The sequence below is a fragment of the Clarias gariepinus genome, chromosome 18, assembly GCF_024256425.1.
Source record: "Clarias gariepinus isolate MV-2021 ecotype Netherlands chromosome 18, CGAR_prim_01v2, whole genome shotgun sequence".
NCBI classification, from domain to species: Eukaryota; Metazoa; Chordata; class Actinopteri; order Siluriformes; family Clariidae; genus Clarias; species Clarias gariepinus.
Genome location: NC_071117.1, coordinates 11,706,629 through 11,729,075, shown reverse-complemented (window position 1 = coordinate 11,729,075; position 22,447 = coordinate 11,706,629). Strand labels below are relative to the sequence as shown.

The window sequence follows — 22,447 nt, the reverse complement described above, 5'->3', positions numbered from 1 at the left end:
ATAGTTTTTGGTAAAAGCTTTTGAATTGGCACCCTGTCCAGGGTGTACCGCCTTGTGCCCTAAGTCTTTTGGGATAGGCTCCAGGCACCTGCGACCTTAGGATAAAGTGGTATAGACGATAACTGAGTGAGTGAGTACAATTTATCAGGATTAGGTCTTTTTACAGTATGTGAAATGTAATTTGGGTGAGTTTCATCTGAATATGACTTTAGATCATTAAAAGGTTTAATTTTAAAAAAGTTATGGACACTACATAAAAACGCATAAATGTTTTTTTTTTTATCTGTTCAAATATTAAGGTGTATGCATATTTACAAAAACAAAGCATGGGTCAGGAGATGAAAAATTATTTTCTATGATCCTTTATGAAAATTCACTTTTTCACATACAGTAGGTGAGACACTTTTTGGCACCAATACCAAGTTTTGGCCGTATCTGCAATTACTTGTGCAATTATTCTTGTGTTAAAGTATTTGTAGTTTTAGTTTCTTTCACCTAATTATTTTGACTTTAACCTAATTTTAAAAAGATAAAATAATCAAAAAGTTTTCAAAAGGCAAAACTTTTTGAATCAAACCGCTTCAAGAAATCAATATAGATTCCTAATAAATCTAAATGATAGGATATGTGTTTGTGTATTTGTACTGCACTTCTTTACAAGTAGTATCTAAAATCAGTGTGTTGCAGTGTGTGTTAACTTGCATACTATAAGTAAATTAGAGTGATAAATTTAAACTTTAAGTGATATACGTTTTAGTGATAAAAGCAGTACTTTATCAGACATCTTATTCAGAAAGCAATTTTACTTTTATTTGGGTTAACAGTTATAATATTTATAACACCTCTGATGTAATTCCAAATCGAAGTCTAATAAGCCAGTATAAACACAGGTAAAGGAAAATAAAGCCCTCATCAAACACTAGAAGACTTCCTTCTTATACTGTATAAAGGATCTTGTATCTTGTGTAAACCACCACATACAGTAGCACAATTGGTGTGGAAAAAGTCAAAGCCCTGACCTCAACCCAAGTGAACACCTTTGGGATGAACTGGAACCTTGAGTGCAGCCCAGGTTCCCTGACCTGAACCACCAGTACCTTTATAACTAATGCACTTCTGGATAAATACCCATAACCATAAAGTGGGACTGATTATGCAATGAGATGCTCCAAAAGCTAATACAAGTGTGATGTTCATTTATGCACAACCTTTTTGTCATACAGTGAAGTTGCCACGTGTCGCTAAATTGAGCTTTGCTAAAATTAATACTATGGCTTAATTCCAATCCACATGAAGTAAATCCTTGTTCACTTTGTCTACTCCCTTCCCTTTGGCAATATGATGTGTTGAGGAACAAATGTCTGGTTAATGGTGCTTAAAGTTTTTTTTCTTTTTTTTCTTCTCCCATAATTTTTCCAAGCGTCAAAGCTGAAAGGCTGTAAATTGAAAAGTGTGTGCATCCACAGGACTGATTTTTCCAAGTGGACTCAGCATAGGAAAGTGAGGGATGGCTCGTTTTTCCTGAACTAGATTTGGGCCTAGACAATCATGAGCTTGACTGTTGGATCTAGGGAACACCTGGGAATATTGACCTGCCAGAACTGTGACAAAGTGGTCACAGGGTAATTGTATTTCCTCATTGTTTGAGTCTAGCTGTCTAGCTCTTCCTTCCAGATTTGTGATTTTCCCTCTTTCCAAAGGTGTTACTGAAAAGAATCCAACTTGTTATGTAACAGCAATAACAATCTTTTAGACAATTTTAAATGGATTTTTATCATTCCACAGTACAAAGACCTTAGATAATGTACATCGTGGTACTGTAGAAATTAATAAAATAGATCAAATGAAAATAAGACAATAGAATAAATTCCCATAGCAGCAGGGGCGCTTACTAAAATAGATCTCGAGGCAGAGGTGCCAATTTATTATATACAATCTCTATTACTCCAAGTACACTACTCTATTGCTTGGGTACACCATTGCAATAGCAATAGTGTAGAAGGACAGACTTTAGGAGCCGACATGACATTTCCAATGTGTTTGACATCACAAAACTCGCCCTGCTTGACAGTAAAAGTTTCCCCTTCAAAACCCAGAACACACACATGGCACAGGGTTCTTGTGGCCGATGTGGCCAGAGGGCATTTTTAGCTCTGCCCCACCCTTCCTATGTCCAAGATTCTTCATCGACTAGTTTTTCTGATCGAACACATGTGAGCTCTACAAGTGACAATAAATGAGTACACTAATGATAATTAACTTCATTTAATGTATATATTTAAATTCATATTATTATTATTATTATTATTATTATTTCTTTATTTAATAATATTGTATTTGTAAAAAAAGGTCTGAGATCGACTACAGAAGTTGTGAAACACAGGTCCTTCAAATGAGAGGTACCAGATCCTCTTCTTATCAACTGGTGAGCTCAGCCTATACGTTATCTTACACTCATTGCGAGATGTAAGAACCTGCAACCACCCAAGTTGCCAAGAGCTTCCTATATGGTGACCTTCTTTACAAGCAGTGACTGATAGAGGTGGAATGACAGCCTAATTAGAATGTAATTTGTGGTAGTTCCTGCCATAATTAAAGACTTGGCTTAATATAAGTCTATCTTAAATTGTGTATTTTGTAAATGCTGGTAATTAACGTGGTAGAACTGTGGATGTGACCCACCAAAATCTTCACATGTGCTAATGGAGCACTTGCCCTTTATTTGGTTTGGAGTATCCAAATGTTATGAGTTGCCGAGCTGAGTCAGCAATGTGCACATGGTAAGGGATTTGCTTCCATAGTGACTCTGAGGAAGGTTTTTCCTCTATTTATCACTTTATTACTGAATTAACCGACTTCATCCTTCTAACTGACAACTTTTGGACTCATTTGGTATGTCCTGGTGCGAAGGTTCATTTTCTTTTTTTTTTCTTTTTTTTTTTATATGCTGTAAACTACAAACCCGTTTGCCATAGAGCAGATGTGTTCCCACCAGAATGTGGATATGGTTCTTTTACCACGCATAGTATTGAGAATGATGGATGTTGACTCCAGCCATATGGAGGTACTTTAGGCTGCGTGGGAGGATTGTTTCTCATTTTTCAGCGCCATTATGAGGCCAGAAAAACCCCACTGACACTGGTGGCCCAGCAGGCTAATCCATGAAGACGTAACAAATACACAAGAAAAATAATTTGTGTAACTCTTTTGCTACTGTCGTCTGAAGAAATACTGGCACCTCTTCATGAGGATAAGTAAAGTTGGTTGCATGAGCTATAAATTTTGCATAACATTTCAAATCAGCTTTTTTTAACACGTATTTTTTTCTCCTTTTTTTAGAGCGGAAAACCAAACCAGAGAATATATTTTTTAATAAACCTATTAATTTCAATTCAATTCAATTCAATCAAAAGAATTGTTTACGTTTGTATGAAATGTGAATGTATAAGAATCAAAATGATAAGATTGTCTCTCATGAGCAATTTCTCAACTCATTTGCTTAACCTCAAAATACCACTCATTGCATGTTATTTATTTTTATTCATTTTTAGCAATCCTGATGAAGGGTGCCAATAATTATGGCCATGACTATGCAGGTTAAAGGAATAGAAGCAGGAGATCTTGCATGATCTCATGGTGACTCTTTAAACTTTTGTTAGTATGCTGGAGCCATAATCGGACTGCCTGCTGCATCTCTGAAACGCTGGCCTCCCAGGAACTCTTTTAACGGCAATAACTCCCAGCCAAGTTTCTGTAATGTGCAAGTGGTGGTGGTGATTCATTGTGTGCACAGTTCCCTACTGACAGATGTGTCTCTTGCACAAGTTTGTGACAAGCTATCAGACGATTTTCAAAGATCTGGCATTCTACTCAATGTATGTTCATGGGAACCACTGTACTGGTCTCTGAGGCCATTCATGGATGTACCACCTTCTTTAAAATGTTTGCACCATTTTCATTTTGTTTTGCAGCTAAGAGTCTCATCCCTGTACTGAAGTCTTAAGTAAATGTCAATCACTTTTTCCGCCTTCATTCACCAGAAATTTCATCACAAGTCCCGGTTTGACTTGAAAGGCCAGCGTAAAAATAATAAATACGCTGTTGCTGTATTCAACTATCCATAAATTGATTATGTTTTTAGCAGATAATATCGCAGACTGACATAATCGTCTACCCCTGAAATCGCTGTGAATAAAGTAAAATCTCAGTTCTGAGAAAATTACACATTTGTAATATGCATGTGAAATCCAATAAATATTTGGACAGATGTTAAAGTCACAGGGTTTCTTTACTCAGTTGGCATCTGCTGTCCTCTTCAGTGTTTCTGTTGCTAGTCCTCAAAGCTCGTAGCTATGATCTGAGCTTAGAAGACAGAGTGTATTTGGAAGCACTTGCAAGTCTCACAGTTAACATTGTCTGTAATTTTATTCTCGCAGAATTAGGAAAATGTCCTGATGAGTGATGAGGTGGAAAAAATATATATCGAGTGGCAGATGTTGTTGGAGGTACTGTAAAAGTAAATGGGTAAGAGTAGGCAAACGGCTTTCGTAGATTTATATGTAAAAAAAAAAAAAAAAAAAAATGAAAAGTCAGGGAAACTCGATGAAAAATATTTATGATTCAGCCTAAATATTTACAATAGGCACAAACAGCATCGGTGGTTTATTGCTTCTGCAAACAACTTAGCATTGACATAAATGATGACGACTTGCACTGCTTCCTATGTTTTGATTGAACAGCGTTGAACTGAATAGAAATATTTACATAGTCAAGAGAGATTTATGAATAGACCTTTATAAACCCAACCTTTATATAAAGTCAAACAGAATAAGTATCAGATCATTCTTTATAAATCATCATAACACACACACACACACACACACACACACACACCTTCTGAAAATGCAGGTTCAGATTAGGAGTCCTTTAAGTACAGTGACATGCCGTTAAATATCTCATTAGGTCAGTTTACTGTAATAGCTTGGTTTATCAAGATATTGTCATTTTACCTTAATGTTATCTTGATATAGTCAAAAGACCAAGCATCAAAATAATAAGATACTGTAATAATTTAAGATGCTCTAGTGTCTTTAAATAATTAGTAATTCATTTAAAATAACAAAACATTAAGTAAGGAAAAGATTTAAATAAATAAAAAAATAGTTAAATATCCTGTAACCTTTTTATAATAATAATAATAATAATAATAATCCATTTCACAACAAAAAAGAGTAGTCAAAAGATTGTCCCATGTTGGAAACATACTGACTCTGGCACTTCCATAAATGTAAAAAAAAAAAAAATAAAAAAATCTTTCCATTATTTCCTCATATTTTGCCTCCAAAGAGCCAGACTTTCTTGTATTTAAATGTCGACTTAAGAAATAGTTCTCCAGGCTCCCTGGATTTTTTTGTTTGTTAAGACACATAGTGACCTATGAATTATTCAAATTTAAACTATCTTACTTAAGGCATGACGCAGTGAGAACCAGGTGCAGATGATGACAGATGATTAGGCCAGTCATGAGTTTACTGGTGATTCTGAATGCTGAGTGGTTGGAACAGACGAGAGGGGAAATGAGGCTGCTGCTGAGGTTGTTACATAAACAACCCATTTTTAACTTTGATCTTTAGGCAAATCGCAGTCCTACACAGTAAAACATTTGTTCCAATTTCTTTGATCTACCTAATTAAATTTAATAGTGTTAGAATTGCTGCCTCACACCTCCAGGGTCAAGGGTTTGAGTCCCACTTTGGTTGTGTTTGTGAAGTTCGCATTTTCTCCCCATGTAAGCTTTCTTCTGGGTACTCTGTTTCCTTTCACCATCTAAAAACATGCAGATGAGGGCAATTAGTTTTTCTAAAACTGTTCATGGTGTGTACATGGTTGACCTGTGATGGATTGGTACCCTGTCCAAGTTGTACCCTGCTTTGTGCCAGTTTCCTGGGATTGGTTCTAGCCTTCATACAGTATGATGCTGTACAGGATAAGCAGTATAGAAAATGAATGAATGAAATGAATAAATTAAGGGGGCTCAAAACTTTTGCACAGAATTGTGTAAAAATAGGGTTGTATTGCTGTGTCATATAATTAGTTGTATTTAAGGCAAAATGCAAGGGACGCATACAAATGTAAAAAAAAAAAAAAAAAAAAGCATGCCTTTGTCTTGAAGGAATGTCAGAGGTGAGTCAGGATGTTTGTAGGTAACGTGTTAAAGTTTGCGCAGCTCCCTACAGCGAAGCGAGAGTGTTGTTAACTTATAAATGATAAAGTCAGCAGGAGGAGGATGTGGTTCTCACTGCCATTACCTGCAAATAACAATCACGCAGAGGCAGACAGAAGCACTACTGTTGTTATCCAAAGTACCCATTTTATTTTAAAGAGGTCTAATATAACTCCCAATAAGCAATCTGAAATGAAATTGGTTTGGAAGGTGTAAAATTTTGCAAATTGCAGAAAGAGCACCCTCTAGTGCAACCTAAGCAGTGCTCAAGGCAAACCATGACAGAAATAACAATTGTCTTATTAGTATTTTAACTTTAATAATCTCTTAAACAAATTTAGACACAATTGGTTCCATGTGATGATAATCACTCAGTCATGAGGTCCAATAAATCTCACAAGAACATAATGTAATTGAAAAATTACTGTCTTAACATTTACGAGTTAATGAGCAGTGGGGTCATGTTGAATCACTGAATTTAAAAAGAATGGTTTCTGGGCAGCATAGTGGCTTAGTGGTTAGCATTGTTGCATTGTACGGGTTCGATTCCCGCCTCAGGTCTGTGTGCATGGAGTTTGCATGTTCTTTTAGTGCTTGGTGGATTTCCTCCCACACTCCAAAGACATGCTAATTGGCTAATTGGCATTACCAAATTGCCTGTAGTGTGTGAGTGTGTGAGTGCCCTACGATGAATTGGCGCCCCACCTATGTCTCCTGGGTATACAAGATAATGCAGTGTAGTCGATGAGTAAGCGAGTGAGGATTGTTTCTATCCTCATGTGTGTCTTTCAGCACTAACAGGGCACTGCCCTCTATTTTTTCCCTGATTTGGTCTGGTCTGCCATTTTCCACCCACTAGCTAACTCTCCACTACATCATCATCCTAACAATCAGGGAAGGTGAAGGTTAGCATGTTCTTCCTCTTCTCAAGACACCTTACATTAAAAGATGCTATCTTGCCTTTTCTACGTACCTAAATTCACTGATTCCCATGATTGCTGATTGGTGTCAAAGCAGAGAGAGTATGACATCGCTTCAGGTTTCAGGCCGTGGATGTCTGTACCTGATGGGATTCAAACTCGTGAACCCCAGACACTAGGGTAAATTTGTCACTTAGGAGTCCCTTTGATTAGCTGTAAAATAGCTGCTGAATAATAACGGATACAATCAATCTATCTAAACGTGTTACTTATTCACAACAAGTAGTTAACTGAGAAATTGATCAAGTTTCAGCCGGATGTTTTCAAATGCATCCTTGCCCAGGTAATCAATATCTCCCTGTTCCCATCTCCTCCGGTGCTCTGTACTCTCCAAAGCCTCCATTGTGGCCTGAAAAAGTCAAAATGAAAAAAATAATGTGTTTAAATTAGAGGGGAAAATTTTAATGATTTACTGTATCTGTGAGTTCTGTATGTACAGTAAGCTCTCAAAAGTGGATTTTTATCAGCTTTTTGTTTCATTGTGTTGATATTATTCTTGAGGTAAAATCTATATATTTTTTATACTTGAGTTGCTATTTCAATGCAATAAATGTATAAGTAATAAAACATCTGTGCATATAGGAATATTAGGTATAATAAAAGTCGATAACTTTTTACAAACAGGATGGCTGAAGGTTTTTTTATTATTATTATTATTCTTATAACAGCATTTAAAAAAAAAAAAAAGTCAAAACCAGGTTTTCAAATTTTGCAGAATAGCAGAACAAAGTTTTGTGAGTAAAACTCCCCTTATTTCTCTATGACCCCCAGGTACACTAATGCACTTGAGCCAGCGTTTCACTAGTGCTTGGAAACCATCAAGTTAGAAAGTTTTCTCGCCTGGTTCACATATGAAATGCTGGCCTCCCAGGAACTCTTTAATGTTTGCCCAAACATGTGGAAATGGCCTGAGTACCTCTAAGGTGCAAGTATGCGCCTGTACATTGTCATCCAAAAACAAAACACCTTTAGTGATTAAACCAGCCTTTCAGTCTTTTCTTGCAATTGAAGAGCCACTTAAGGAGTTTTAAAGCATCTTAAGCAACTATTGTAGCTGAACACTGTAACAGGTTAACGGGGAACTGAATACCAACTGAGGCCCAAAAATTTATCATTAACCTTTAACAAGAAATAAAATTAGCCACGTCAAGCTACTGTGATAAAACTGAATATCTATAAATTAATTATAAATAAAACTGTTAATATTGTACATCAGTTAATGTGTTTAGATTAATTTAATAAACATGGATAAGTAGAATGAATTCATATTTAGTGCGGTGAACTCCATATCACTTTTTAACCAGTGCTCACAGAATGCTAGCTGTAAGCTAGTTAGCTAGCTAGCTACTAACTAATACAGCTAACCAGTTAAACAGGCCAAAACAAACAAAAAAACATATAATTTTATTCAGCATTCATGAAACAAATCTTCTAACATAAATGCTGAAACTTTTCCACCACTGGAAAGATTTAAAAACATGGAGGGTCCTCAGTATAATGTTTTTTTTTTTTTTTCATGTTGTTAACTCTTAGCAGAAAGCAGGAGAGGGAGAAAAAAAGAGAGGCTGATGAGGGTAAGATCTCCTTATCTGCTAAATTGTACACAGTAATAGAAACTAACTTGTGGATATTCCATGTCATTAACTATAACAATTAATACATTTATTTAAAAAATCACTGTTTAGTCTAGCTATAATACAAAAGCCAAACCAAGGCTTTTGATTGGAGGATCTTTTTCTAAATAAGTGATTCTGTTTTTGTTTTTTTTTCTGACAAGTTAGTGTTATATGTATCTTTTACTTGGATGTTAAAGTTGCACTGAGTAAATACAGCTGGATAAAACAAAAACTCTGTTTAAAAAAAAATTCAGGCTGCTTTGATGTTCTCTCAAAAATACTCAGTGCTACAGACTGAGGTATACCTGCAGTAACTGTTTTTACCAAAAGATGGCATTAGATGAACTGATTTTAGTAAATCTCGTGAGTGGAAAAAGACTGAGGAAAATTTTAAAGGTTTCCAGTTCCAGTGAGGGAAAAATAAAATAATTTGCTTGTGTATAGATTTCTTACTGATCTGCAAAACTTCAAAGCCAAAAATGTCTGACAATCCAAAGGCAACAAATTTGTTCAATGAAAGCAATAGATCTGCTCATTGTCCATCCCTCACTTTCTTTGAATAATCTTTGTGACCTACAGGGTCTGATGTGAGGTCTGATTCTGGTCCTGAGATGTCATCTTCCTGTTTTTGTTCAACTACTTCCTGAAGCTCAGACTTTTCCAAATCCACAGGATAGGCAACTGATACGACATCAGGATCAGAACTCTGAAGTGGAGTGTTTAGGGCGAAAAAACACACAAAGGCATCAGTAACACAGAGATTAGATTACACGGTCTGAAGTTTCACATGTGAATTGCTTCGGGGAGAGAAACAACTTTGAAATAAATTTGCATGGATGCTTAAAATACGTATATTTTTAATGACAAACACTGTGTGCTCATTTAACCCGTTCTCAGGGTTTTCATTTCCTGTGAAATGAATGATTGATGATGAATCATACACTTCAGTTCAGTTTCCTAGCTCGCTCTGTGCAGCCGAGGTTGTTGTGTTTTTCACAAGGCGTGTCTAAATTCTTCAGCAGTGAGTTGAAGTATGCCTGAGGGTTTACTGCTGCTATCCAAGATGGGGTCAATTTATTATGAGTCAGACACACACACACACACACACACACACAAACTCACAGAGAGAGGGAGAGATTCCCTAATAAATAAATTTCTCCATGTCGAAAACACTGACAGAGCAAACAGAGCAAATAAAATATTAAACTGAAGTGCAACAAAGATAAATTTATATTGGCCAATTTTTATGCACTGTATGAAATATACATTGATCAGACATAAGATTACAACACAAAACATTATGCCCTGTATTGTGTAGATTCCTGTTTTTGGTGTTTTTTGCTGTATTAGTTGTTCACCAGTTTACTGGTATATAACTGATAATCAATGTTAATATGTTAATGTTTTGTAACAGCTGTTATAATTAATAGTATATTATTAATCAGGACATAATGTCATTGGAAAATAATCAGCTTTGAGTTTTTATCAGAAATACTGCTTCAAACAATTATATAGCCTAGTTGATTATTTTCCTTGCCTCTTTGTGTGTTACTCCTTACTTACTTATAATAAACTAGTGTAAGTACCTGTTGTTGACAGGAAAAGGGTTTATACAAATAGTTCAAAGGTTAAAGCTAAAAATAAGCTGATCAGTTTTTTTTGTAATTAGTGATATTATTATTATTATTTCAAGTTGAAGCTCGCGTATGGATTGTCTGCCTGAAACAAAGATGAACCCCGTAAATTTTTTTAAAAGTGTAGGTTCACAACATTAGGTGGCACGGTGGTGTAGGAGTTAGCATTGTCGCCTTGCATCTCCAGGGTCCGGGTTCAATTCCCGGCCAGGCTCGATTCCTGTCTCTGTGTGCATGGAGTTTGCATGTTCTCCCTGTGCTTGGTGGATTTCCTCCCACAGTCCAAATCTTCCTAATTACCTAAGTAAGATTTGGAATCTACTTCCATTTCATCTTATTACAATCCAAGGAAAAGAGAGGATACATAAAAGTTTATGTTTATGCATTGTTCACGCTGAGTTGTACTTCTTTAGTCATTAGCCGAATATACTCCCTGAAATTGAAAAAGTAGATCTAATAAAGATTGAGTCATGATTTTGTCTCCAGCACATTAAAATTCACTTACACCACTTCAGCGCTGTTAGTGATAATATAAACTAATCCCAGTAAATATATGGTTTAGTTTAGCTTTTCTAAATAATATCTGCGGGTGCAGGTTGCTTCTTAGTAACTTATTTTAAAGTAGATTATTAAATCCAAAACAAAACTGTAACTGTTCGTAAAATCGCTTTTATTTAACACTTGGATTTCACTTATGGTGCAGGTTAAACTTCAGGCAGATATCCAAGTACTGCAAAATTTTCATTACGTTCTGTCCAGACAGTTTTGTGTGATGCTGTGACAAAATCTGGCTGGACAGAAATACAGACAAACAGACAGTATTTTTTCTGAGTATGGTTTCTAGTCCTCCAATGTAAGAAACATTGAAGAAACAATAATGATATAATTGAAAGAGCGAGTTCTGACCAATGTACAGACAAAACCTTTCTTTTATTTATATAGATACTGTAATCCTAACCTGTTAATTATATTTTTTTTTATGCAAAGCACTCCGATATTTTGAACTCCGAATTAAAAAGGTGTTAAAGATCTGACCCAAGTTTTACAGGTTTTATATGGCCGGCGGTCACGTGTAACCAGAAAGAATTTCATCTTCATCTTCGTTGTGAAAACCATTCAGGGCACGAGGGAGATGTTCTTTGATAAAATTACATCCCTGACGCCAAATGGCCTCCAGTTAGCAGAAAATGAAAAATTACAATTCCTTTCAGAAGTGGAGCACGATGCGGCTTCGGCGACTTCATTTGTCACGGTGTGTCACAGCCCGAGGATCATTGCAGAGCTAATATTGTTGCTGAAGAGTCTTTCACACAAAACAAGCTCCATTATAACTCTGGCTGATGAGTTCCATTCTCATCCTTGAGTCATCCAAATGTTTTGATGGACTTTCTGTGTGTGTGTGTGTGTGTGTGTGTGTGTGTGTGTGTGTGTGTGTGTGTGTGCAGTTATTGCATCAATACTAATACTGAATGACACTGTGGTAACTTAGTCATGCTTCGATCACCACATCCAGGTGACACTGTGTGACTTAAGCCCAGTGTAGTGAACCTTACTGCACTTTCACACAGTGCACAGTCTGGAAATATTACATTTCATTATGATGGCAATCTGCAAAACTGTGCCCCGTAAGTACTAAGTAGTAGGATAAGCAGCTATGGCATCTTCCTGCAAAATATGTAGCCTGATAAACCATCTAAAACATCAAACTCTCCCCAAGAAATTCAGTGTGAGAAGCTGAAAAGGTGTGAGAAACACATTCTACAGACAACGCCAGGTGAGAAGAAACAACAGCTCTTACAGGGTAAGGTGTTGCAGAGAATCAGTCACTGAGGGATTCCAATGCAATGAAAACAATAACATGAACTTTACAAACCCCACTTTGGCACCAAAGTAACCACCTTTAGCTTTGATTACAGCACACATACACTGTGGTGGCCAGTTCATGTGTGAAAATGATTCCTCATGCTCTTGGAACCATTCTTTTGAGTCCTGGATTATGGCCGAGCCATCACAGAAGAAAAACTCCATAGATGGTCATTCAGGTCGTCAGCTGACTTCAATTCATTTCCACATACCGTTGCTGAGTCTATACCCGACCGACTGAAGCAACCCCAGATCATAACACTGTCTTCAGAAGCTTGTAAAGTGGACAGCTTACTACAGGTGGTTTTCTTATGGTTACTGTTTAATCTCAATCCTATGAGTTCTCGTCACATGGTACATGTGGTAATGCTCACACTTTCACTATTAAACATGGCTCTGGGTTCTACTGGCAATTTTTTACCATGCATGTTTACTAAGTGGTTCAGTGATGTCCATTCATGATTTTTTTCCGACCACTTTTCTTCCATGAAGATTCAGCACAATCCTTATAGGTTTTAATGATGTGCTGGCTAGTTCTTAACCCAATTTCAGTCTTTTCTAACCCCTAAATTGATACAGGCCCAATTCGTTTGGCTGGGCAGTGTAGATAGTTAATCCATCCATCCATCTAGGAACATCTGTAGTCCAATTAGGGACTGTGGAGGTCAACTGTAACCATTGTATTTATTCCCATTTTCACAACCATGGTTGGACCCCTAGTCAACATTCATTAACACCCTATGGGCAAGTTAGGAATGGCAGTTAGCCTAATCTCCATGTCTTTGGACTGTGTGAGGAAACCCACCAAACACGGGGAGAACATGCACACAGACCCCAAACTGGGAATCGAACCCGGACCCTGGAGGTGTAAGCTGACAATGCTAACCACTACACCATCGTGCCGCCAGCTGATTAATGCATTTTTTTTAAACCAGTTAGCTAGAGTTATAAAATGAGCCTAATAATGATTGTATGAACAATTAAACACACAGATTTGCTTTTTTATTGTATCAATAAGTACCAAAGAGAAGAAGCTTTTATCAAAATACTCCTCTTTACATATCTCAGCTTGCTAAGCAGTTGGGATCCATTGGGTCAGCTATGATACAGTGTGCCTAGAGCAAATAGGGTTATGGGCCATGCTCAAGACAGTGGCAGCTTTTTAGTGCTGGAGCTTGAAACCCTGACGTTCTGATCAGTAACCCAGAACCTTAACCAGTGAGCTTGTACTCTGTCCGAAATAAATCCTTAGCTCTTATTTTAAATACACACTAGCAAACAATGCTGTCTGATTTCTAATCTACTCTTAAATTCATGAAACTGACAGAGAGCCAAAGTGCCGCTATAGAGTCCTCATGAAACACCTTTAACTGCCTCAAATACACACTACATTCTGATTCTCACTTGAAATCCATTTTGCATAAAAGTGTATTCCATTTGAATAAATGTAAATGTAAACAGCTGAAAATCACTCCTCTCACCATGTCCTCCATCTGATGATGCATGCTTGAACTTGGCGCATTCAACGTTGGCTTCGTAAATGATTCACTAGGTATTATCTCTTCTCTGGCCTCTGCCTGAGAGAAAGAAGCCTGGCTGTGAAGATGAGGAGCGGTGGGTGAGATTGCAGCAGGTTCGGACATCTAAAGCAAAAAGAAAAAGGAAGTAAACAGATATCTACCTCCACATGCTCTGGAATGGACTCTGATCTTGTCTTTGATGTTAAAGCATGCTGAGCAAATATGTATGTAGAGCACATACATGTTCTAGATCACTGCTGTGTGTACTCTTATAGGAAAAATAAGACCTCATTTATTTTATCAGCATCCCAAAGTATTTTATACTTCTTACACAAATTAACCAACAATTACATAATTAAATAACAATTTTATCCATTTATAGTTAAGATTAAATTGGTTCAATCTCTAGGAAAGAAGTCATTTCGTATCATTTACAATACATGACAGCCACTTCATCAAGCTCTCATTTTTCTCTTGTCACTAAGACGTTCTGCTTGAAATACTTGTTGCAGCTACAAAACTCTAAGGATTTCTTCCAAAATTCCTAAAGTAACACATATCCCACATACACCAATCAGCCATACCAATATAATCACCTGCCTAGTGTTGCATAGGTCTCCTTGTTCCACCAAAACAGATCTGACCCTTTACAGTATTGACGTGCCAAAACGTTAGCAGCAGATCCTGTCCTATAAGGTGCGACGCAAGGCCTGCATGGAGCTGCCTTGTTTGTCCAGCACATCCCACAAAATTTGGAGGCCAAGTTAAGAGCAAACTATTCCTAAACTATTTCTGCAGTGTTGCAAATTGCATTCTCTTGCTAAAAGAGGTCACTGCCTTTAGGGAGTACTGTTTCCATGAAGGGGAGTGCACAGTCAGCAACAATATTTGGGTACATGTCAAAATATGATCCACATGAATAGGTAGGACCCAAGGTTTCCCAACAGAACATTGCCTAGAGCATCATGCTGCCTCTGCCTGCATGCAACACAAACACACACATGGACATGTATATGGGGTATAAAAAAAATGTGACTTATCAGACCAAGACACATTCTTCCATTGCTCTATGGTCTAGTTCTGATGCTCAGGTGTTCATTGTAGTTGCTTTCAGCAGTGTACAGGGATCAGCATGGGTGCTCTGAATGGTCTGTGGTTATGTAACCACATAAACAGCAAGCAGTGATACACTGCCCAGATTGGTCCAGATGGCTAGGGCTTTCTGCCCATGTGCATCAGTGAGCTGTATGTGTGTATGATCCTGTTGCCAGTTCCCTGGTTGTCCATCCTTGGACCCCTTTTTAGTAAGTACTAAACACTTTATACCAAAAACAGTCTACTGTACATCACCTGGAACCAGCTTTTTAATTTGTCCCTTGACTAATATATCCCACTCATTGACATGTCCAACTGTAGAGAGATAATTTATGTTATTCACCTTTCAGTTTTTATGCTATGGCGCATTGGTGTATAAAGATTTGCACAGTACATAACTTGCACACTACATAACTTGTCCCAAGCCCAGAAGTTTACAGAAAAGACATGAACACCTTCTGACCAATCACGATCAAGAATTCATCAGTGCTGGATATAATAGAAACCAAGGCATATGAAACATTTTACACATTTCAGTTACGAATGTTTTACTTTGATGCAAGATTGCAGACTTACATGTGGCGAAGTGTCTGCATGGGTGGAACAGGGTGCAATCGCCAACATGCCTAGCTGTTCTGCCGGTTCTGAATCCTGGAGCTCATGAGGTTCATTTGCATGCATTTTTGTGTGACTGTAGTACTCCTCCCACCACAGATTGACATATTTCTCCACGTTCTTGTTAAAACTCCAATGAGTAACTTCAGTGAATGGATGCTGCTTGTATGGGACAAGCCAAGGCTTGTCTTTTCCTAGAAAGTGGACGATCTTTGCCTGATGGCCATACCTGAATAAAAGCATGCATTGAACACAAAAAAAAACTGAATGAAAAAATACTCCAGTGTTTTCAACATAATCTATTTCTAGGAAAAGGCATTGAAAGTTTTGTTCAAGCTAATCATACACACCCTTTCACTTTCACCCATTCCCTGTACCGCACCCAGTAAAGGGGTCATGGGAGGCCTGGAGACTGGAACAGACAATCACTACAGACAATTTGGAAATGCCAATTAGCCTTATTTGCATGTCTTTGGACTGTGGGAGTAAACCAGAGTCCCACTAAACATGCATACTCTCTGAACACAGACTAGAAGGTGGGACTCAAACCCTTGACCCTGATGGTGTTAGGCCACAGTGCCACCTCATAGGGGATATCCAGATAAAAAAGTTCTTGATCATTCTGTTAAATACGTACTTGTGGAAAGCTGGTAAATAAGTGTAGATTGTAGTAGCGCTGAGGTTGTAAATGAACGGTAGATGTTTATTGATGTCCTTTATAGCCCAGTCACTGAAAAAGGCGTTTAAGAGTCCTTGATCTCCTCCTGAAAAAATTAATACAGTATTTGTAACTTCATGGATTTTTAGACAATTTCTCAACATAGGTATAAAAAAACGTTCATCCCTTTCTTTTCAGTATCCACTTCCTAAGTTGAATATAACATGTGGCTATGGTATATCCTTCTCTTCCTACTCTTGGCTCACTTTTTCTCCTGCCATTTCTAACTTAACCTCACCATCAAAGCTGCCACACATCTTGGCATGCTCCAGCAGGCATGAGTGAGTCTCCAGTGACGGTCTGAATACAAACACGCCAGAGTTGAAGCAGTCGGGCCAGCCCGGATCTGGAGCTGCAGAGAGCTCTTCTCGCTCGAACAGCTCATCGACATTACACAGCACCTGCAAAAGGGCACACATCCAGGGTATTCTTGAATCAGATTGCTTTAGAAGCAGTAATTAGGCTTTGTTTCAATGTGCATATTCTAATATGTTCTCATTTATATACTCTAGTAACAACTCATTCACTGTAACTCCCCTCTTCTTCTTTATAAGCCATGGCCTTTAAACACACATCTGTTACAACTATAAAAGACACAAAATATGAGGTCTTTTATAGTTACCCTGTTGGCATAGGAACTGTGTTCAGGATGTTGTGAAGACAAATGTTCATTATTGATTCCAAATTCAGACATCATATCTCTTTAGAACAAACATTGTTGTACGGATGAACTGGTGACCTCATATTTTGCAGGGGGTATTCGCTCAGAAATAAATCACTCATCTAAATGCAGCTCATTAAATTCCTTTCCGTTCTAAGCTAGCAGAAGTACACATCAAAAGAGTTAAAAGGTTAAAGCTAAAAATGAGCTGATCAGCTTGATTGTAATGAATGATGTTGATATTATTTCTTTCTGTATGGCAAAACTCTCTGTCTTACTTATTAATACAAAGAAATACAATTTTGTAAGGTTGATTCCCTATTTACTCTAACTTGTACTTCATAGTCTACTTGCCTTTTTTCTTTCTTTTTTTTTAGTAAGGCATGCTCTGTCTATACACGGTAAAGTATCGCATTGATTGGAACTGTTGAGTGATATGTATAGCCCTGGCCACCTCGTGGGAAAGAGTGCTGGATGCTATGATGTAATCTGGCACAAAACTGCTCATAACTTCACCTATACTCAACATTTAATTTCACTTACAGCAGGTTTAACTTCAGGCAAGTACCTAAGTAAGTTTCATTGAATTCCGTCTAGCCAGTTTTCCGTGATGCTGTGACAAAACCTTGCTGGACAGATATACAGGTATACAGACAGAATTATGACCAACGTACAGACAAAACCTTTCTTTTATTTATAGAGATTACTTTGTGGATAATACAATCAGCTTAAAATATAACGTCATACCAACTACTCACAAGTGTATCAGCATCCAGGAACACACACTTGGTGTACTGTGTAAGCGTCCAACAGTGAAGCTTGGTAAAAGTGACTCCTAGGTCGGGACGCCACAGCCAGAAGAGGTGAGTCCTGTCCCTGCTGTCCAACATGTCCACCACTATAACCTCATCAAACACGTCTTCCAAAGTCAGACTAGGTACATATACAAGACAGTAGCTGTGCATGAGTCATTAATGTCCCCCAGAATGTAGTTTCAAGACTTGTTGCTTGAAAAAATAAGTGATAGTTTTACTTTTAGACAACCATGAAAGGCGCACTTGTTTATGTACAACAATAAATCCAGATAGTATGAATCAGCAAATTAGACACCCGTCCACCAGCAAAGAAAGACCTGCTATGAGCAAAGTTGTTGGGAAAGTTATTGATTGTAAATACTGTAGCAACTTTTCTGGCAAAGACATAAAGGTTATAGTTCGGTCCAAGGGGAGAGTTACACCTGAAATCAGAATCTGTGATTCATATTTTATAGACAGCTGGAATCCATTTGTTGATGTTTCAGACACATAACATTTAAAACCAATATAAATGTTTAGTCCCCTTTGACTAAGTTTCTTTTTTTTTTAAATTGTTGTATTATAAATGGTTTTATCTGGAATTTAGAGGGTTCTTCCCCTTCATGAAGCCCTGTGTAGAATTTTTATGAGATCTCTACATTCTACAAGAATGTAGAATTTAGAGATCTTTTCTTCTTTGCTTTAGATTATAAGTATCTTTCAGCTACCTATTAGCACCTGATTTTAATGCGCATATTAATAGATGAAAGCTAGCATGCTCCATTTTCACTCTCTTACCGTGCTCCTGTGCTAACATTGGGAGAAATCATAACCACCAGTTTTCGGGTCGTTCCATGCCTTCGCAAGCACTTGCCCACCACTAGACTCCCCATGCAGTAGGCATCACTTGTAGCCAGCGTGACAAAGGCCTGGTTAGCCTCTAATAAAGAATAGCAGAAAAAAAAAACTGCTGATGAAGAAGATATTTGATCTGGACATGGAAAAAAACACTGCTTTTAAAGCAGCTTCACAAAATTAAAAGAAAATTAAACTGTATATGATAGAGAAAAATGTGTATAGATTCTAATGATTAGATAAGTAAGCCAAGTGTAACAGTGGCAAGGAAAAACTCCCTGAGTAATAGGAATAAAACTTGAGAGGAACCAGACTCAACAGGGAACCCATCCTCATTTGGATTTATAAAACATTGGTGAGCCTTATGAAATTCCATTTGAAGATTGTCAAAAGGAATACAGAAGACTTCATTATTATGTAAGAAATGTTGTTCTGGTCTGATGCAACCAAAATGTATTTGATTTAGTACAAATCTTTGCTCAACACTTCACTCAACCATTCCCACAACAAAACATGGTGGTGGTAGAATCATGTTGATTGTTTTCCTTATCCTCTTGATTTTTTATTTTATTTTTAATCCTGTATTTATCTGCTCAATAACTTTTGGTGGATGACCCACTATAGACAGTGTCATGGTGTTATGTTCTTTTCATTTCTAATAAAGTGCTCTGCAGGATGGTCAATGCTTACGATATGTTTGTATTTCAGGTTATTCAAGTCAGATAATGAAGCTTCAAGAGAACCTACAGAAATTAAAGCCTTGGTCTGTAAAGTGGAAATAAATTTTTAAAGCAAGAAGTCCAAGGTGATGCATATCAGCAGAACTAACTCCAAATTTACAAACATAATTAAAATTCAATTATTTGTCACATGTACCTTACAGCACAGTGAAATCAGTTCCGGGTGCACAAACTCCCACCCTTATCAATCTGAGTCAGATTCAGATTCATCTGTAGTGTAAGGAAGGTAGCTGTAGCGCTTAGAAACATGCTTTATTTGGTTTGTTTTGAGTTTGACTCTGATTTGAGTTTTGTTACTCCTGTGTGGACTCCTACCATTAATTTTGCTTGCTTGTCAAAGCGGGTTAAGACAACAGCGTGGCAGTGTTCTAGGTGTGGCCTGAACCATGGATCCTCAAAAAGTTAACAAAGACAACAGGATCTTTGGTCTAATCAGAAAACATTTTGAACACCTTGACAAACAGACACTCCTCTAACTGTACAAGTATTTAGGCCACACCTACAACAATGCCACACTGTTGTCTTTCCCCGCTTTGACAAGCAAGCAAAATCGCTGGAAAGGCTCCAGACAAGAGTAACAATATTCAAATCAGAACTCTTCTTAGGAGCTTTTTAAATTTCTCTGAGAAAGCTCTTATCTTAGCTTAAAAAGTCCTAGCTGGAAGTCTAAGGAAAGTAAGGAAAGTACAAAAGCTTTTCTTTTAGTGAGGGGGTGTGGTTGACCCCGTTGCTAGGCATGATGCAGCAATTCAAGTTATTGGTTGATAAAAAAAAAAAAAAATCTGAACATTGCAAATGTCTTGAAATGCGCTTTTTGTGAAAATAGAATATGTGATAATAGAAGGGACAGTGAAATCATTATGTTTGTATGTGAAGAAATTATCAATAATCATGACTACAGGCTACTTTAAAGGCTAAATATCATAAAGTTAATTAAAACAGCCAAATGTTGAAAATGAGTCTACGTTTGAAGCAACCAATTTTCACACAGTGGTTACTATATTTAAGTTCTTACATTTATTTATCATACTGATTTTATTACTCGTAATCCATTTTAGATTGATGAGAACAAAATGGCTCAGCTTTTACCAATTTACATGATTGACAGTTTATTTAAGTTGCACTTTTGGATAGTCTGTAGCCAACAATCCATGAGAGATGAAAGGAAGTAGAAGAGCAGTGTTTACTTTTATGTTTAGTTTTTGAAGAAAATTTATTCTTTCCGCCATTTTGTTCTCTGCTAATAAAACCCTTAAGCCTCTTAAAATTCCTCCTCTCTACTCTTAACAATTTTTACCAGCTTTAGGAGCTGTTTTTAGGTCTAAGAGGTTTCATGAATCATTTTTATCTTTATTAAGATTTAGTCGTAAATTTGAGGGGAAATTCTAAGATAATGTCATAATTCTGTGTCAAGAATTTTCATCATTTAAAACAAATTTTATGCTTAAGAAGCTTTGTGTATACCTGCCCAGATCTTTAGCTACAAAATCGTTAATAACTGGAACAACTTTCCAACTGATACCGCAGAAGCCCTGACCATCAATAGTTTCAAAAATAGACGTGGTAAGCACTGGAGAGAATTCCTGTATGTCACACCACTCAAGTATCAGCCATGCCAGCGATTACTGCCACAACCAGTCTGAAGACGGGATCACAGTTGAAGACGGGATACAGGTACAAGCCTAGATGACTAGATGAGAGGATGTTCATTTTCATATTGTTCATTTGTTCTCTAAACAAAATTTTAAAAAAATCAACTCCAAAGAATCTATTTGCCTACTTCTATAAAATTTCGATTTTGTTCACTAGTTTATGAGCCCAGTATTTTTTCTCCTTCCCTCTCTCGGACCTGGTAGATTGATGCACAGAAATGATAATAAGTCAGCGAAACATCATTAGGTCCTGATGTCTATTGCTTTAAATCTTACTAGTATGCATTATCCTTTGATGCGAGCTTGATGAGTCCAAAGCCTTTGGAAATGTAATTAATGGCAGTGTTGTTCCCTCTGACCTTCTCTCCAGCAGAGCAGAAGAAACAGATGGCTGCTACATGAATGAAATGTCACCATGTATTGGAAGGCAATCAAGGTCATAATAACTGAAGAGCTAGGTTTCCATGCAGACTAAAAACCAATTATGCAATTCATGCTTTCGATAGCAACACTTCAGTTTATTTGGTTTGTGAAGGGTGCTGTTAAAATTGATTCGTCCTGCATTAGCATTCTGTGAGATTGGAACAGTTGAACATATTCTTTATAAATAATAATAATAATAATAATAATGACAAACCTTCTTACCTATTCTTTTATATAACTCATATATCAACTTCTAGATTTTGAAAACATGTAGTGTGTAAAATTTTGAATATAATACAGAAACTTTGTTCATACTGGCATTTTTTTTATCAGAAAATGAAGCAGATCCTGCACTTACCTGGCATTTTCTATGCCGTTCTTTTGTCCTATGATCCTGGTGCCTTCAGAGCTTAAAACAAATTCAGGCCACAAAATCCAGTATGCAGAAAGTGTTGCTCATAACCAGCTGCTGTGCTGAGAACAAAATTCTCTGTCACTCTGCGTTCTCCAAGAATCCAGTGGACTGGCTATATCTAGAAATCGCTTCTATAACCAAGGCTGCAGCTCTTATGCCCTGTGTGCTGTGAAGCAAACCGAAACTCAGCCACTCACAACAAGCACCCTAGGTGACGGCACGTTAAACAAAAGTTCACTGTGGTTTCTAGGTCATGAGACTTTGGTCGTTTAGCTGCATCATGACAGTCGGCCTGGAAACCTGGGCAAAGCTAAATATAAGGGAATTCTATCCTAATAGCATTTCTTAAGCTTTATGGGACTCCTATAAATGGTCACATGGCTAGGTCACTACATTTATTCATTATCAAGACTTTTATACAGCACAATTTGTACTGTAGGAATTAAAACACTGAAAGAAATGCTGTTATCAGAAAAGAAATATATCAGCACCACCCTCAACTGGATTATTTTCCTAAAATGTATATGTCCTAAAGTGTTTTATTTCTTTTGTATGCAGATGTATAACTGATCAGGTCAGTTTATACCCATTCTGATCTTTTGAGATCTGTACAAAAAACAAATTAAATGACATTATTACATGA

The 22,447-nt window shown here is 37.1% G+C and overlaps 1 protein-coding gene across 1 annotated transcript; it reads right to left on the bottom strand.

The window, feature by feature from the left end:
- Positions 1 to 6,767: 6,767 nt before the first annotated feature.
- Positions 6,768 to 21,940, bottom strand: gyg2 (glycogenin 2). Its single transcript, XM_053477192.1, has 9 exons — positions 21,748 to 21,940; positions 18,518 to 18,659; positions 17,684 to 17,858; positions 16,503 to 16,665; positions 16,184 to 16,310; positions 15,508 to 15,775; positions 13,798 to 13,959; positions 9,397 to 9,525; positions 6,768 to 7,552 (listed from the first exon to the last, which is right to left on the bottom strand). The coding sequence occupies exons 1-9, from the start codon at positions 21,752 to 21,754 to the stop codon at positions 7,430 to 7,432; spliced, it is 1,296 nt and encodes a 431-aa protein (XP_053333167.1). The 5' UTR covers positions 21,755 to 21,940; the 3' UTR covers positions 6,768 to 7,429.
- Between the last annotated feature and the right edge of the window lie 507 nt (positions 21,941 to 22,447).